General features: G+C 43.4%; 1 protein-coding gene across 1 annotated transcript in view; it reads right to left on the bottom strand.

The window, feature by feature from the left end:
* Window positions 1-16548, bottom strand: part of LOC128059191 (uncharacterized) — a 50423-nt gene extending 33875 nt beyond the window's left edge. Inside the window, 15 exon segments of the mRNA XM_052651577.1 lie at window positions 13736-14089; window positions 14091-14310; window positions 14312-14363; window positions 14366-14393; window positions 14439-14600; window positions 14603-15020; window positions 15022-15122; window positions 15124-15287; window positions 15290-15398; window positions 15401-15531; window positions 15534-15710; window positions 15713-15801; window positions 15803-16006; window positions 16008-16078; window positions 16327-16548. Of these exon segments, the coding sequence (XP_052507537.1) occupies window positions 13736-14089; window positions 14091-14310; window positions 14312-14363; window positions 14366-14393; window positions 14439-14600; window positions 14603-15020; window positions 15022-15122; window positions 15124-15287; window positions 15290-15398; window positions 15401-15531; window positions 15534-15710; window positions 15713-15801; window positions 15803-16006; window positions 16008-16078; window positions 16327-16548 (2502 nt within the window).
* Window positions 16549-17347: the final 799 nt, after the last annotated feature.

The raw sequence follows: 17347 nt of genomic DNA, 5'->3' as shown, positions 1-17347 counted from the left end.
CTCATTTTCTTCCAGCTCTAAGTAGCTTAGTCAGTTACAAGGCAGGAAGTTGAATAGCTTCAGGCTTTAGTCTCCTGGTTATTCTGGGGCTGTTTGATGTTAGCCCTTCTTTCAGACTGGGGCTTTCAAAAGAGCTTATTCTTTTTCTGCGGCAGAGAAATGACCAGGACACAGCCATAGTTTAAGTTCCAAGAACCCTTACATCTGTTTGCTTTCATGCATTCTGTGTACAAATACACACGAAGATTTTAAAAGAACGTTTCTTTCTTTAATTCTCCCACTCTCTCTTTTTAAAGTTTTTTTGTTTCTTTGCTTCTGTTCCCCTTAGTTCATTTTTATTCCATTAGATTATAATTGGGCTGATACTTCCAGTATGCTTATTCAGCCTGAGGGGCTAGTACAGGATTAGAAACAGTCTGAGCTTGACAGCCACCATAATTGTTCACTTATTTACTACTTAACACATAATACCAGGCTTGTTACTGTACTTCCCAGCAACTGGAGTGATACATCCTCAGCCTCTACCATAAAACCTTACAGTTTGCAGCCTCACACACAAATTTAGTCTCAATTGTAAAATCTTAAAAAAAAAGTGTAAATCTAATGCTTTGAAGTGTGAAAGTGTTAATCACTTCAGTCATGTCTGGTTGTTTGTGACCCCATGGGCTGTAGCCCACCAGGTTCCTCGGTCCATGGAATTCTCTAGGCAAGACTACTGGAGTGGGTTGTCATTCACTTCTCCAGGGGATTTTCCCAACCCTGAGATTGAACCAGGGTCTCTTGCATTGCAGTCAGATTCTTTACCATCTGAGCCACCATGAAGTAAATCTAATGCTTTGAAGAGTATCCAACTAAAGTAATAAAAAATATTACTTATGACAAATTCTTAGGGGAATCCATTTTGCTAAAAAGAGAACAAACTTCATAATAGGCATGCCAGTTATACTTAAATAGTATATCAAAGAAAATCACAGCACTAAAAATATTATGCTTTTACTTGTTCTACAGATTCTATAATCAGTTTTATATCATTCATTTAGTTAGTAAATTCTTTTTTCATCCATAAAATGCAAAAGTAAAAGTCATTTCTGTTTCTATCCACATTATATATAATCCAATTATAAATGTCATTGTGTCATTAGTTCCTGTATGTCCTGTATGTCCCCATGATCAATCAAGGTTTCCTTTTAGTAGGTATAATGGTCTTTTTGTGGATGTTCACACTCTCCTGAATATCAGTTGTGTCTTTTTTTGTCTAACAAAGATAAAAGCAGCTCTAGGACCTTAGCTTACCCACTCTAGTACTCTGGCCTGGAAAATCCCATGGGTGGAGGAGCCTGGTAGGCTGCAGTCCATGGGGTAGTGAAGTTTGGACACAACTGAGTGACTTCACTTTCACTTTTCACTTTCATGCATTGGAGAAGGAAATGGCAACCCACTCCAGTGTTCTCGCCCGGAGAATCCCAGGGACTGGGGAGCCTGGTAGGCTGCCGTCTATGGGGTGGCACAGAGTCGGACACAAATGAAGCGACTTTTAGCAGCAGCAGCAGCAGCAGGACCTTAGCTTGGCCAAGTAGAGGCTGTAGAATGTGTCACTCATGAATTTCTGAGTTCAAATGTGACATGATTTTTTTAAGAGATGATGGATTTAGAGCTCTGAGTTTGATCACCTCTGTTGTGTGACATTTTCCTTGGACTTGCAGAGAGCTCCAATCTTTATTCACCAAGGAACCAGCCTATCAATCCATGGCTTAAATTCAAATAAGACATTTTATAGTATAGGGAGAAGGAAGAAAAATCACACAAGGATGAGGAGTCAGGAAAGGAGTAATTTGTGGCTTTGGGACAATATACCTGCCTTGGCGCATTATAGCATAACCCTGGAAAGTCCACCACAAAAGTGTGTTTCCCCAGAGCCTCCAGTTAAGCCTCAAAGCACAGTCAATTTCCCTCTTATCCAGAGAAAATATTCTGTCTTTCTAAGAAGGCAGCATATGGGAGCTGCTGGGAAGGCCTTCCAGTCCAATTAAAAGGCAGCTAGAGCGAAGAACACAGGACTTCTGAAGATGTCTGATCTTTTCCCTATGATTTGCCACTAGAGCAGTTGACAGCCCGGACTTGCAATTACGGTGCAGAGACTGGTAGAGTTAGAGACCAGTCCAACAGGGAGGGAAGGTTTGACCATTTACATGCAGTTAATTATTAAGGACTGTCAGATGTCAGAATGGGAATTGGTAATATTGTGGTTAAACGCCCACCACATGTCTAATTTGAGTTGTGCCCACTACCTCCAGCACCAGTTCAAATTAAGTCCACATTAATGTCTGATGACTCACAGCTGTGCAGCATACAGCGCTGTGCTCTCGGGGGTGGGAGGGGCATTTGCATATCAGTTAGTGCCAGATACTGATTATGAAAGGAGGGCATCTCTCTTTGTTGGAAGAGGCACCATGTAAGCCAAAGCTGTAGTTATTATTAATATTTAAGACCATCATCACGGTTAAGAAAATGTGGATCTTTAAATAAGCCTCCCGATGCAATTTGTCTAGATTAAAAAAGGCCATTCCAGGGGAAACAATATACATGTTGTCAGTGAGTGCCAAATAGACCCCAAAGAGATCAGAGTATGGCCAAATGAGAATTGAAGTAAGCCTGTCTCTATAAAAATTCTCTTTTAAACTTGATGAGAGTTCATATTTGAGGCTGCCAAAATACTCTTTTTTTTTTGGATGATGACGATTTTGAATGTACTGTTCCAAGTCAGCCCCTGGAGCAGCAGCCTTGGTGCCCACCTGCCCAGCATTTGGTTAAGGGAGTTCTCCGGGGGTCTTCCACAATGCCAGCGATCTCACAGCAGGCTTCCACCCATCCAGACAGGCAGAGAGCAGGTGTCACTCGGCTTGGAGGCACACCCTGATGTTGTCTATGGACTTCGGAAGCTTTGAGAGTGATGGCCCATTTCCAGCAATCCGGAGGGCCGTATGGGGAACCCCTCATGCAGAAATATTTTGGGGTCCTGGGTATACATATGGTTTTGTGATATGTGGTCAGTGGTAAGCAGGAGGGGATGGAAATTGGTGGTGGCAGTAGGGAGCCAGGGGGGCCTGTTGGCATTCTCATCCTTGGCCCTTCCATGGGCTGGCTTGCAAGCAATGCCATGCTTAGAGCAAAGCTACAGTCAGGCACTATATCTTACAAAAAACAAGCACTTCTGAGAAGACCAAAACACACAGTTGCTATAGGCTCTTTAATTGGAAACCATACTGTCTCACCATTTATAAGCATATCAGCATGGGATCATTTCATAAAATCAAACCAAAGCTTAAAAAAAAAAATCATGCTCACTCTTGGTAACAGAGGTGTTTTGGTTTCTGTTTTGTTTGACTGAAAACCGTAAAAATATTTTAAAAGATAGATTAGGGCAAAATAGGACTGCAATAAGACTTAAGCATCTTCACTTGCTTGCTAAGTTGTGTCAGTTGTGTCCGACTCTTTGAGACCCTAAGCACCATAGCCTGCCAGGCTCCACTGTCTATGGGATTCTCCAGGCAAACATACTGTAGTGGGTTGCCACTTTCTTCTCCAGCGGATTTCCCCAAGCCAAGGATCCAACCTGAGTCTCTTAAGTCTCCTGCATTGGCTGGAGGGTCCTTTACCACTCCAGCGCCACCTGGGAAGCCCATAAGCATCTTCAACACTGACCAAAGAAGCATTAGGAAACCCAAGTGGATATGAATGTGTCAGAGGCTTGGATTTCCTACAAGAGAGCAGGAGCTGTGAAACAGAGACCTCTCTTGGGGCCAAGAGACTGACTGTTTGCATTGCAGTGCCTAAAAAACAGCCTGCATGGTGCCGGGGTGTGTGTGGGCGGGGAGGGGGGGTGGGCTCCAAGCAGGAGCAGGGGCCAAGGGCAGACCACAGCCTGGTCACTCTGGCTAGTGTTTTCTTTCTGTCCTCCAAGCGGGTGATTAGGAAGCCCAAACATAACGACCTGTTAGGGACAGAGATCACAGTGTCTGTGGTTTCCAGAAGCTGCTGCTGACATTGTCTTGACAAGAGCTCCAGCTCAGGGGTCACTCGGGTTGGAGCTGTGGACTCTGTGTCCTGAGAAAACTCCAGACCAGGGGGCTCGGGGGCATAAGGCAGAGTGTGAGGTTGCTCCCTTTCACCAGGTTTTTGTGTTTGAGCTGGACTGGTGCTGCTCTGTTCATTACTCATTTAAAGCAGAGTTGTTTTGGTTGTGACTGTGAAAACTGCAATGCTCCCTAAATATTAACCCGGCGTAACGGCTGTACAGTAATAATTCTGCCATGGGGGGCCAGTCTGAACTCTACTGAGGGGGTATGACAAACGCTTGTTTGGTGTTATATCTGTTCACAATGTCTTTTTTTTTTTTAGGTCCAGTCCTCTGCTTTCCCGTTTTCAGAAACAATGAATAGCCCCACCTTTCTGCTTTTGATTTCTATTTTTCTACCTTTCAAAAGCACACACTTGATGAGTTTTTCTACAGTCAGGAGCACCCTTCTTAAAGGGCTGAGTGGTAGAAAGATCGGGATAGAAATTACATTTGTGTTCCCAGGTCGATCAGTGGTAAAGAATCCAATGTAGGAGACATGAATTTGGTCGGGAAGATCCCCTGGAGGAGGGCACGACAACCCACTCCAGTATTCTTGCCTGGATAATCCCATGGACAGAGGAGCCTGGCAGGCTACAGTCCATGGGTTGCAAAGAGGTGGACGTGACTGAGCTACTAAGCACACAAGCATGCATGCAACATCTATGAAAAAGGTCTCATGCCTAAGAAGGTATAAACAATCTCTCAGGATGATACAAGCTGACACTTCAACTAAGGGAAAAGGTGGTCTCCAGGAGATGCAGAATGTTCCAGTCAGTTTGGTTCTGGCTGCTTAATGTGATCCTAGTCTTGGTGGAGCAAGTTCTTTGGTCCTAAAGAATGAAATCTGCCGAGGTGCTGACAAGGTTGCATTCTTGGTGGGTCAGGATGGGGGCCCAAACTTCACCATTCCCTCCTTTACTAACTGGATGGCCTTGAGTAAGTCTTTAACTCAGCATCTCGGTAACTTCACTGGCGAAATCGGGGAAATAGTAACACTCTCATAGGCTTGTTATGGGGGCTTCCCAGGTGGCTCAATGGTAAAGAATCCACCTGCAATGCAGGAGCTGCAGGAGCTGCAGGAGCTGCAGGAGCTGCAGGTTCAATCCCTGGTCGGGAAGATCCCCTGGAGAGGGGCAAGGCAACCCACTCCAGTATTCTTGCATGGACAGAGGAGCCTGGAGGGTTACTGTCCATAGTGTTGCAAGGGGTCAGACATGACTGACATGACTTAGCATGCACGCACGCGTTCTTGTTATGAGAAACCAGTGAAACAGTACACATAGCGCACAGTGTGGTGATAGCCCAGTATCAGACACATGCCAAGATCTCAATGCATACACCCTTCTTTCCTCTGTCTTTTCATCTATGACTTCACAGTGTTGTTGCTGTTGTTTAGTCACTAAGTCATGTCCAACTCTTTTGCAACCCCTTAGACTGAAGCCCGGCAGTCTCCTCTGTCCATGAGATTTACCAGGCAAGAATACTGGTGGGGGTTGCCATGCCTTTCTCCAGGGGATCTTCCCAACCCAGGGATCAAACTCACGTCTCCTGCATTGGCAGGTGGATTCTTTACCACTGAAACACCAGAGAAGCCTTTGACTTCATATTGGGGATATCTTAATGACAATCTCTTTCATTTTAGTTATTATGTACAGCTTTCAAAACAGTTTCATACAGATGGTGATTTTAGATAATGTGCTTTAAAATATATATACGTGTGTGTGTGTGTGTGTGTGTGTGTGTATTTGGTTGCACTAGGTTTTAGTTGTGGCATTAGGATGTTTAGTTTCAGCATGCATACTTTTAGCTGTGGCAGGTGGGATCTAGTTCCCCAAGCAGGGATTGAGCCTGTGCCTCCTGCTCTGGGGGCATTGGGAGTGGGGTAGAATCTTAGCCAATGGACCACCAGGGAAGTCCCAATAATGTATTTCTTAATTTTTTAATGCACTGACCACACAGGACATTTTTGATGATTTATTTAACTGTTTCATATCTGTCTACTCCTTAGAATATATACTAGCTTTTCAAAGACAGAGGCCATGCCTGCCTTGTTCACTTTGGTATCCTTGGTGCCCCCCATCACTGGCATAGAGATGCAGTTATCATTTGTTAGATAAATAAATTAACGCTTATGAAAACCCAGACTCACATGTGATGAGGGAGAGGGAAGCCCACTGGTAAGATAAGTAGCTGATGAGCAAAAAATTGTAGTTATCTATTCTCCCAGGTCCCCTGATTCTTGCTCTCTCATGCTTAGGCTTGCTCAGTCATGTCCAGCTCTTTGTGACCCCATGGACTATAGCCTGCCATGCTCCTCTGTCCATGGGATTTACCAGGCAAGAATACTGGAGTGGGTTGCCATTTTCTCCTCCAGGGGATCTTTCCAACCCAAGAATTGAACCCAGATCTCCTGTATTTTAGGCAGATACTTTAGCACTAGCACCACCTGGGAAGCCCCTTCTTGCTCTAATACTTACCCAATAACCTGAAGGGACTGGATTTTCCTGGCATGGCCTGGTCCAGGACTTGGATACATGAAGTCAGATCAAGTTGGATGAGAGAGGAGAGCAAGGATGGATCATGAAATGTCTGCTAAACCAGAATCCTTATAATTTCTATTTGGAAAACCTTCAGACAAGTTCACCACGAGCCTCAAATATCAGCCTCATCTGGGTCATGTCTTCTCTAGGCTCCAACGCTGCTGAATTCTCTCATGTCAGGTTTTGTGTATGTGATATTTCCTTTATCTTTTCTATCCTCCACTGCTATACACTCCCTCCTTTGCCTGCCTGACTCCTGTTTATTCATATCTCAGCTTAGAGACCATTTTATGTACCATATAAATTTAGTTTAGATCCTGGTTTTGTCGGTTGTTTAGTCTGTAAGTCATGTCTGACTCTTTTGTGACCCTATGGACTGTACCCCGCCAGGCTTTTTTGTTCATGCGATTTTTCAGGCAACAATACCTGAGTAGGTTGCCATTTCCTCTTCCAGGGGATCTTCTTGAACCAGGGATCGAATCTGCAACTCCGGCATTGCAGGCGCGTTCTTTATTGCTGAGCAACCAGGAAACCCAGATTCTGGTTTAAGTCTTTCCAAATCTTGTATTTCACCATCATCAAATTTTATGATGCTACAAAGGTCGGTTTTCATTCCAATTCCAAAGAAAGGAAATGCCAAAGAATGCTCAAACTACCGCACAATTGCACTCATCTCGCATGCTAATAAAGTAATGCTCAAAATTCTGCAAGTCAGGCTTCAGCAATACGTGAACCGTGAACTTCCTGATGTTCAAACTGGTTTTAGGAAAGGCAGAGGAACCAGAGATCAAATTGCCAACGTCCACTGGATCATGGAAAAAGCAAGAGAGTTCCAGAAAAACATCTATTTCTGCTTTATTGACTATGCCAAAGCCTTTGACTGTGTGGGTCACAATAAACTGGAAAATTCTGAAAGAGATGGGAATACCAGACCACCTGACCTTCCTCTTGAGAAATCTGTATGCAGGTCAGGAAGCAGCAGTTAGAACTGGACATGGAACAACAGACTGGTTCCAAACAGGAAAAGGAGTACGTCAAGGCTGTATATTGTCACCCTGCTTATTTAACTTCTATGCAGAGTACATCATGAGAAATGCTGGGTTGGAAGAAACACAAGCTGGAATCAAGACTGCCAGGAGAAATATCAATAACCTCAGATATGCAGATGACACCACCCTTATGGCAGAAAGTGAAGAGGAACTAAAAAGCCTCTTGATGAAAGTGAAAGTGGAGGGTGAAAAAGTTGGCCTAAAGCTCAACATTCATAAAATGAAGATCATGGCATCCAGTCCCATCATTTCATGGGAAATAGATGAGGAAACAGTGGAAACAGTGTCAGACTTTATTTTTTTGGTCTCCAAAATCACTGCAGATGGTGATTGCAGCCATGAAATTGAAAGACACTTACTCCTTGGAAGAAAAGTTATGATCAACCTAGACAGTATATTCAAAAGCAGAGACATTACTTTGCTGACTAAGGTCCGTCTAGTCAAGGCTATGGTTTTTCCTGTGGTCATGTATGGAAGTGAGAGTTGGACTGTGAAGAAGGCTGAGCGCCGAAGAATTGATGCTTTTGAACTGTGGTGTTGGAGAAGACTCTTGAGAGTCCCTTGGACTGCAAGGAGATCCAACCAGTCCATTCTGAAGAGATCAGCCCTGGGATTTCTTTGGAAGGAATGATGCTGAAGCTGAAGCTCCAGTACTTTGGCCACCTCATGCGAAGAGTTGACTCATTGGAAAAGACTCTGATGCTGGGAGGGATTGGGGGCAGGAGAAGAAGGGGACAACAGAAGATGAGATGACTGGATGGCATCACTGAGTCGATGGACGTGAGTCTGAGTGAACTCCGGGAGTTGGTGATGGACAGGGAGGCCTGGCATGCTGCGATTCATGGGGTTGCAAATAGTCGGACATGACTGAGTGACTGAACTGAACTGAACACTGTATTATAATTTCCTTACTTGTCTGTGTCACTCTCCAACCCATCCTAAGAGGGAAAAAAGTGTCTCATGTGCCCGGGACACAGCACAATGACTAGCATATTAAATATATGCTCAGAAAATATTTGTTGACTGAAAAGGCAAAGTAGAAAGGGAAAGTCTCATATAAACTCCTCTTCCCCACTGCTAAACACTTTTATTATTGGCAAGGCAGGTCAAATCACCAACTTAAAGATAGTATATCTGAGTGGGTCACCTAGACACTTACTCTATAGATATATGAAGATTAGAGAAAGTATTTTTAAATAACTTAAGACAGCATGCTTTAGATTCCATTTGTAGAATAAGCCCTTGATGCATCTTCTCTGTGTGGACTGGCTGTTTGTTCCATTTTTTTTTCTTTTATTAATTAATTTTTTTAAGTATATAGTTGCTTTAAAATGTTGTGTTAGCTTCTACTGCATAGCAAAATGAGTCAGCCATACATATACCTATGCCCCCTCCTTTTTGGATTTCCCTCCCATTCAGATCACCGCAGTACATTAACCAGAGTTCCTGTGCTCTTCACTATGCTCCCATCAGTTGTCTACTTTATATTAATACATAGTATCAATAGAGCTTATGAGTCAATCCCAATCTCCCAATTACTCTCACCTCCACCCTTTTCCCCCTTGGTATCCATACATCAGACTGGCTTTTTGAAAATCAGATGTACAAAGTTGGTTTGCCCGTCTTGGATTTCTCATTGCATCTATGTTGAGTATTTAGATTTCCCATGTCTCCACTACTTTGGCTCCATTTATAAAAGGAGATGAGGCCCGCCCTCTGGGATATCTCCATCTTTCTCTGGTCACCAGTCCAGGTGGGCAGCACAACACACGTGGGCCAGGTCTTAGAAAGGATATTTAGGAGCCTGTCAGTTAAATGAAGTATAAGCACTTCCAGGGTTTCCAGGATCTAAGCAACCAGGAACAATTCCCCACTGTTTGCAACTAAGACAAACAGAAAAAAATGTGGGGGAGGAGGAACACAGTCCGGTCTCTGATAAATAACCTTTCCATGTGAAGTGCACATCAGCCTGACATAAGTAATTAGCTGTCAGGTGCTGGGCTTTGCTGTCAGAGGCCAATTTTCAGATTAGTGTTAATTGCAGGGGGGGTCTGATGGCCTTTGCTCCCGCCCCCTCACCCCTTCAGTGGACTGCCTTCCCCAGCTTGCTGCCAGTTTGACTGGAGCCTGGGGTAATGGAGCTGGCAGGGTGGAATCAATTACTAGCCAATGAAGATTTTCCCACAGGTCTGGGCTTGGGAGAGGAGGGCTAGTCCTGCCGCCTAGACAGCTGGCCTGACTGTCCACTGGGAAGGGAGCCTGCAGAGGGGGAGAGGGGCTGCACTCAGCGATCACCTGCCCACCACCCAGACTTTATTGACGGGATTTGGCAGCGGTGCCTTTGCTACTTCTGCTTGTCCTCTCTCTCCTGGTTTTGTGTCTGCACTGACTTCTGGGTTAATCCCAACATCTCATCCAGATGAAAGCACAGACCCACGAATATCCCAATCCAATTTGTTAATGGGTCTCAACTCAAGAGGAAAAGGAAAAATGAAGATGGCATAGTGCTATTATAGTCTAACGGCCACACTTGGACGTGTTATTTGTGCAATTTAAAATTTTTAACATTTTTAATTACTAGGTTGGTGCTTTGTATAATTTTGATTCAGCTGAAGTCACCATATATAATTTATAATAGGACCTAGGTTTTATTGTCACTTCTGAAGTTTCAAGACATTCTGGGCTTTAGTCAACTTAGGATGCATTTTGAAAATCCCCCTCCAAGGTTTTCTGCTTAGCAGTTGGATGTTTTGCTCTCAATTACCTACTGTGGTCTATGCCGTGAGCTGAAATTTTGAGCAAGAATAAGCATTTGGATGCTGGAAAACTGTGCCTCATCTTTTTTCTTTTGCCTATGGTTCTTCATTATGCAGGTTAATTCAAACAAATAATTCAACATTATTTTAACAGTATTTTTGATCTTTCAAATGAAAGAGTTTATACTAGATAATATGTCCAAAATCCATTTGCCAATGAGGTATACATTTCAGAGAAATCTGGGTTTTTTAAAGATGCATTTAATTATTGAACTTGCTGAATAAAAGGCATTAAAACAAGCACATTGAAAGAGGGCTATAAAAACTAGCGCCACACTATAAAAATGAAAATATGCATAAAAATATTTTATTAATTTTTTACTTGATTTCCCTTTTTTTCCTTTTTCTTTTAGGAAATTAACATTCAGGATGTATTCCTCTCTCTGTTTCTCTGTTTTGTATGTAAAATTTCTATGGACTGTACAGGGAGTTTAGCTGTATAATTGAAATAGTCATTCATAAGAATCATTCAGTCCAAGATTAAATAATAATCTTGTTTATTACTAAATAAGCAAGAGTTGCAAAAGTCAAAGATGTGAGATTTTGCAGTTAAACAGGTCCATATTCCTTGGGTAACAACTTTCAGACAGTAGGCCTCTCAGGTTTCTTGGAAACATAACAGTTGGGATGAGAAATACCCGCCTGTAATCAAAGGAAGAGCATTATGGGAGATCTCCTCTTTCTCCCCATCAGGATGAGTGGGTCCTTGGTCTTTGCCCTGGAAGAAGGCTGGAGGTGGGGGCATAGGAGTAAGGTTAGGAATCTGAATCTAGCCTCCTATTCTCAGCATGGTGACACTGTGGGAGGGCTAACAGGTGACTTCTTTTATTAAAAAAAAAAAGAAAAATTTTATTTTGTATTGGGGTATAGTTGATTAACAATGTTGTGATAGTTTCAGGTGAAAAGCAAAGGGACTCAGCCAATATACATATACATGTATCCATTCTCCCCCAAACTCCCTTCCCATCCAGGCTGCCACATAACATCGAGCAGAGTTACAGTAGGTCCTTGCTGGTTATCCATTGTAAATACAGCAGTGTGTCTATGTCCATTCCAAACTCCCTAACTATCCCTAACCCCATCCTTCCCCTGTGGTAGTTCATTCTCTAAGTCTGTGAGTCTCTTTCTGTTTTGTAAGTTCATTTGTATCCTTTCTTTTTGATTTATTTGTATTCATTCATTCATTTGATAATTTCAGAATGACTCATTTGTATCATTCTACATATAAGGGATGTCATATGATATCTCTCCTTCTCTGACTTAACTTCACTCGATTTGATACTCTCTAGGTAGGCTGAAATGGCACCTCACTCCAGTACTCTTGCCTGGAAAATCCCATGGACGGAGGAGCCTGGAAGGCTGCAGTCCATGGGGTCACTGAGGGTCGGACATGACTGAGCGACTTCACTTTCACTTTTCACTTTCATGCATTGGAGAAGGAAATAGCAATCCACTCCAGTATTCCTGCCTGGAGAATGCCAGGGACGGGGGAGCCTGGTGGGCTGTCATCTCTGGGGTCGCACAGAGGTGGACATGACTGAAGCGCCGTAGCAGCAGCAGCAGGTCCGTTCATATTGCTGCAAATGGCATTATTCCATTCTTTTTAATAGCTGAGTAATGTTCCATTGTATATATTTGTCAGGTGACTTCTTTTAAACCACACCTGTAATGATGTTCAAGGATCCTAAATTCCACAATGAAAGGTTTGTGAGCACAGTCCTGTTAACCACTGTGGAAACTTGAGTCCCTGGTAATTGAAATTGACAATGATGTCAACACTTGTTTTTTAAGAGTCACTGCCAGATCATTCTGCCTGATTCCCAGCATGGAACAGTCTTGTATTAATCGGGATATAGTTGTTCTGTGATGTGACTCACTAACTTACTTTCTGCTTTTGGAACATTCATCCAATTTGTTTCATGATTTTGTTGGCTGGAAAATATTATTCTCCTCATTTTGAAAAATGGAGACAAAAGGCTGAGCCACAGGTTTCTCTTCTGGCCCATTGTGATATCCTGACAAATCACATTCTGAGTTCTTTTTCTTGTATGCCTCTGGTCTATAAGGTCCTCAAGAACATGGATTTCCTATTTCCTTGTTACCTGCAAAATCCAGTACACAGAAATCTAACAATAAATGTTGGGTAAATTTTTTTAAAAAGAGGGAGAAGGAGTGGAGTGAGAAGACAAAAGGACATCAGAAGGTAGAGCCCCTCCATGTGAGAATTATGGAATGCTGCCGCAGTTACAAGTGTATACTGAGCCATCATCAAGGTTGAGTGTCTTCCTGGTCCTTGTACTCCTAGCACTGCCATTAGACATAGAACTTAAGCCTAGCTCAGAAAGATTCAGAGCAAGTGTAGTGATTCAATAATAACAATGAAGTCAACCATCAACTGTATAACTGATTATGATTTATTTCTATGACTTTGTGAAACTTTTCATATAAATGTAACAGATACAAATTACTCCATGACCCTAAGACTCAAGAAATGTCACATTTATTTTTATGACTAAATGAATATAAATAGGCAAAGGTTAGCCCCAGTTGGACATGTCTCCAGTTTCAGTTATTGATTTAGGGTTCTCAATTCCTCCCTCTTGAGGTCATACAAGGTTTCTAGGGTATATATAATTCAGGGGAGAAATGGGCAAAGGCCTCTAGTCTTCAGCTTAATGTGTTTACTGAAGACAAGCTCATAATTGAAGCTCCTTCATCATCTCAAAGGAAAGTGACTCCTTTAGTGTGAGGCCAAGGGAGAGTCTCAGACATCAATCACAGCCTGTAAAGTCACAGACGCTGGTGTTGGGGTGTCAGATGCATATCTACTCTGCTAGAGGCCCTTAGAGGTGGGCCCTGGGTCTATCAAGCTACTCCTTGGACAACTTCTTCTACTCCAGATTTCAAATGATGGAGTGATTTTAAGAGACATCCCCCTCACCCTTTCTGTGATCAAGGGCTGTTACTTACACACTAACCTCCTCATCAGAAGTCCTCAAGTGATGTTTATTCTTCTTGATATCCTGTAACTTAAATACCACAAAGTAAAGTTAACACTACTTAAGTACTATGATATAAAGTCAATACATCTTATGTTTCAAGATAATGGGATAAAAGAGAGAAGAAAACCTCAAAGGTATATGTACATATTCATAACAAAACAAGGAGCAAATACTCATGAAAATTACAGTTCTCATTTTTGAAATTGGTCACTTGGTCATCCTGGTATTTACCTTCTTCTACTATTCCTTCTGTATTCTTTTTACCTTCAGCAAGCACCTCAGTTGGTCGTAGTTCTTTGCAAGGTGAAGTGACCCAAACCTTCATTCTGGATGGTTCTGGGCCAGTGGTAGTCTTGCCTCGATTTGGCTGTTGTAGTTTTTCATTGACCTTAATCACAAAGAGAATTCCCAGGGGATCTTCTCTATTCCAAACATACTCTTCCTCACCTCCATTGTAGAGTAGTAATCCCCTTTCTTCTTGGTGGCCAGGATCAGTCACACCAACCAGCTCACTGACTCCCTTCTTTGCCTGGTTCAGAGGCACAAAAAGCCCAAAGTGATGGGGGCGGCAGTATTAACTTCCAGTTCAATAAAATCATCATTGTATCCCCTGGTGGAAGCATTCTTCCCTTTAGAATGAATATCTACAGGCCATCTGAGCCTAAGGCCATGGGAACAGGAAGCAAACATTTGGCCAGTGGGTCATTAGTGGTAAGAATGAGTGATGCGACTCCTGTTTCCACCCCTTGATTCCTGGACCCTTGCATCCTGGCTATGGGACAGATAATATATTGGATGCTGATTCTGAGCCCACACAGTCTTCTGGAGAACCTCACCTACAAGTTACTGCCACCTAGCTGGTACTATAACTGAGTCTTCGAAAGGCAGTTTCACTGTGTACAGGACTGCTTGGCCCTATCACATATACATCACTTCCATTTGGTGTTGGAGTGCTGCTGTGCATGCCCAGCTTGATGGCTTAATGGGTCAGATAACCCTTAGTTCACAATGGGCAGCTCAGGTTGCCTGGTAGCTTGGCCCGGGGTCAAGAACTGAGTCTCTCTGAAGGCCCAATACGGCTGGCTGAGATCTGTTCATCAAAGGGAGAGTAGTTATCTGCAGAGGATGGCAGGGATTTGCTCAAAAATCCTAAGGAACTGCACCAACATTCACCTGTAGGGCCCCAAAGAGCCTCCTACCTGAAATGTCAATAGGACACCATTGGATCTGCCAGTTCATGTGGTCTTAGTGGCAAGGCAGCTGGCACAGTGGCCTGGGTCTTTTGCAGGGGCATCTCTTGTTCTGGGCCCCATTCAAAACTAAGATGTTTTGGGGTCATTTGATAAGTGGGCTGGAATAATACACTTAGATGAGGGGAATATTGTTGCCTCCAAAAATCCAAAGAGCCCCTGAGACATTGTGCCTGTTTTTTGGTTGTAGGAGGGATCAGATGCAACCACTTATCCTTTGCCTTAGAATAGGTATCTCGACCAGCTATACCACTAGACCCTTAAGAATTTCACTGCTGTGGAAGGCCCTTGAACTTTTGTCTAATTTGTTTCTTACCCTCTGACACATAAATGTCTTACTCACAAATCTTAAAGTAGTTGCTACTTCTTGCTCACTAGGTCCCATCAGCTTAATTTCATCATTACCATGAGCCAATGTGTATCTTGAGGAAGAGGGGGCCCTGTGAACTAGATTATGGCTTAGGGCAGGAGAGTTGATAGGTCTCTGAAGAGGGACAGTGAAGGTATATTGATCCCTTGCCAGATGAAGGCAAATTGCTTTTGGTGGGCCTTATGGATAGGAATGGAGGAAAAAGCATTTGCTAGATCAATAGTTGCCATCTGAGTTGCCAGAGAAGCCACTAGCTACCAGGGGATGTGTTAATTAGCACAAGCAGTGAAACCACATCTCTTACAGCAGCTGCAACCAGAGTCATCACCTGGCTGAGCTTAGGATGATCACCTGGTACTGCCCAAGACCTATTTATCTTCTGTGTCGAATAGGTGAAGGAGATGGGATTGTGGTGGAAATTACTGCCCTCTTATATTTCAAGTCCTTGATGGCGGCACTAATTTCTACAGTCTCTCTAATAATGTGGCACTGCTTTCAGCTTACTATTTTCTTAGGTAGAGGCAGTCTTAGTGGCTTCCACTTGGCATTTCTCACTATCAAAGTTCACAGATCAGGGAACCAATGTGAGAATTCTGCTAGCATCTAAGTATATCTATTCCAGTTACGCATTCCAGAACTCAGGAAATAACCAAGGATAGGTTCAGGACTCACTGGGCCTGCTGTGAGACAGACCTGACCAAACACTCCATCAATCACCTGACTTTCATAAGCTCATATTCTGACTGGTGGACCACAGCAACATTTTGGATCTCTTGGAATTAGTGTCAGTTTAGAGCCAGTGTCTAAATCCTAAAAGTTCTGATCACTTCCTTTTCCTAAATGCATAGTAGCCCTGATAAAAATGTAGGTCCCTTTGGGGAAGACTGGGAGAAAGATTAACAGTACACCTTTTAGCAGGGTACTGGAGTCCTCGCTTTCTTTTTTTGTTAAGTTTTTATTTCATAATCATAAACTTTGCAATCCAGCTGGAACCCAAAGAAAATATGGAACCCAAAGAACTGCAGTGGGAGCACAAAGACCACAGGATATTCCAAGCAGATGGGGGTGAAGGTGTGCTCTCCTGAGCTACGGAAGGAGTGGTCTGGTGGTTAAGATAAAACACAAGTGAAATTTATTAGCTTTGTCCACAGTCTGCAGTGGTGATTTTCTTGTTGGTCTCACCATTCCTGGGCTGAAGCACTCCATGGCTTTCACAACATTCATGCTGTCTTTCACCTTGTCAAAGACCACATGCTTGTCATCCGACCATTCAGTCCTGGCAGTGCGAATGAAAACCTGGGAGTCGTTTATCTCGCCATGGACAAGATGCCAGGACTCATATGTCCGGGACAAAATTCTTATCATCAAATTTCTCCCCATAGATGGACTTGCCACCAGTGCCATTATGGCATGTGAAGTTGCCACCTTGACACCTAAATCCTGGAATTATTCTATGAAATCAGGAACCTTTATAACTAGTACTCAGAGCACAAAAGTTTTCTGCTGTCTTTGGAAATTTGTCTGCAAACAACTCCAGTCTGTTAACATAGCTTTAAGGATTGGATGAGCAATCACTTCTTGGTTTCCAGGTCCCTTACCTCTAAGGAGACACCATCTAAGGGCTTGCCATTGATGGCAATGGGTTGACCATGGCTGACTGGCACGGGACGCTCCAGGGCAGCAACCTCTGTCAGACTTATCGGGCTCCTTTCTTAATAGGACTGGCCTCTCCTTCATTCAAGGGATTCTGGGTCTGTGGACTGGCTCAAGTCTTAGAGCTGATTAAAGGGCTATGACCCTCTGTTTTTATGATTCAGGTTAGACTTGTTTACTTGACCTAAAACTGCTCTGCTTATACAGATCAAGTAAGAATTTAGTAGGCTTCTGTAGTGGGGCTTCCCTAGCAGCTCACATGGTAAAAAAATCTGGCAGCAAGGCTGGAGACCTGGTTCGATCCCTGGGTCAGGAGGATCTTCTGGAGAAGGGAATGGTTACCCATTCCAGTATTCTTGCCTGGAGAATTCCATGGACAGAGGAACCTGGCAAGCTGCTCTGTATTAGTTAGGGTTCTCCAGAGAAACAGAACTGATAGAGCAGTGTGTCCAGATGGAGAGAGGGTCTTCAGCACCTCCTGGAGCTGCCCGTGGCCTCTACATGACCTGGATGTTGGGCGTGAGGGCGCCCACACAGGGCCGGCCATGGG

Source organism: Budorcas taxicolor, chromosome 14 (genome assembly GCF_023091745.1).
Source record: "Budorcas taxicolor isolate Tak-1 chromosome 14, Takin1.1, whole genome shotgun sequence".
Lineage (NCBI taxonomy): Eukaryota > Metazoa > Chordata > Mammalia > Artiodactyla > Bovidae > Budorcas > Budorcas taxicolor.
The sequence above is the reverse complement of the archived record's forward strand: the minus strand, read 5'-3'. Positions and strand labels throughout refer to the sequence as shown.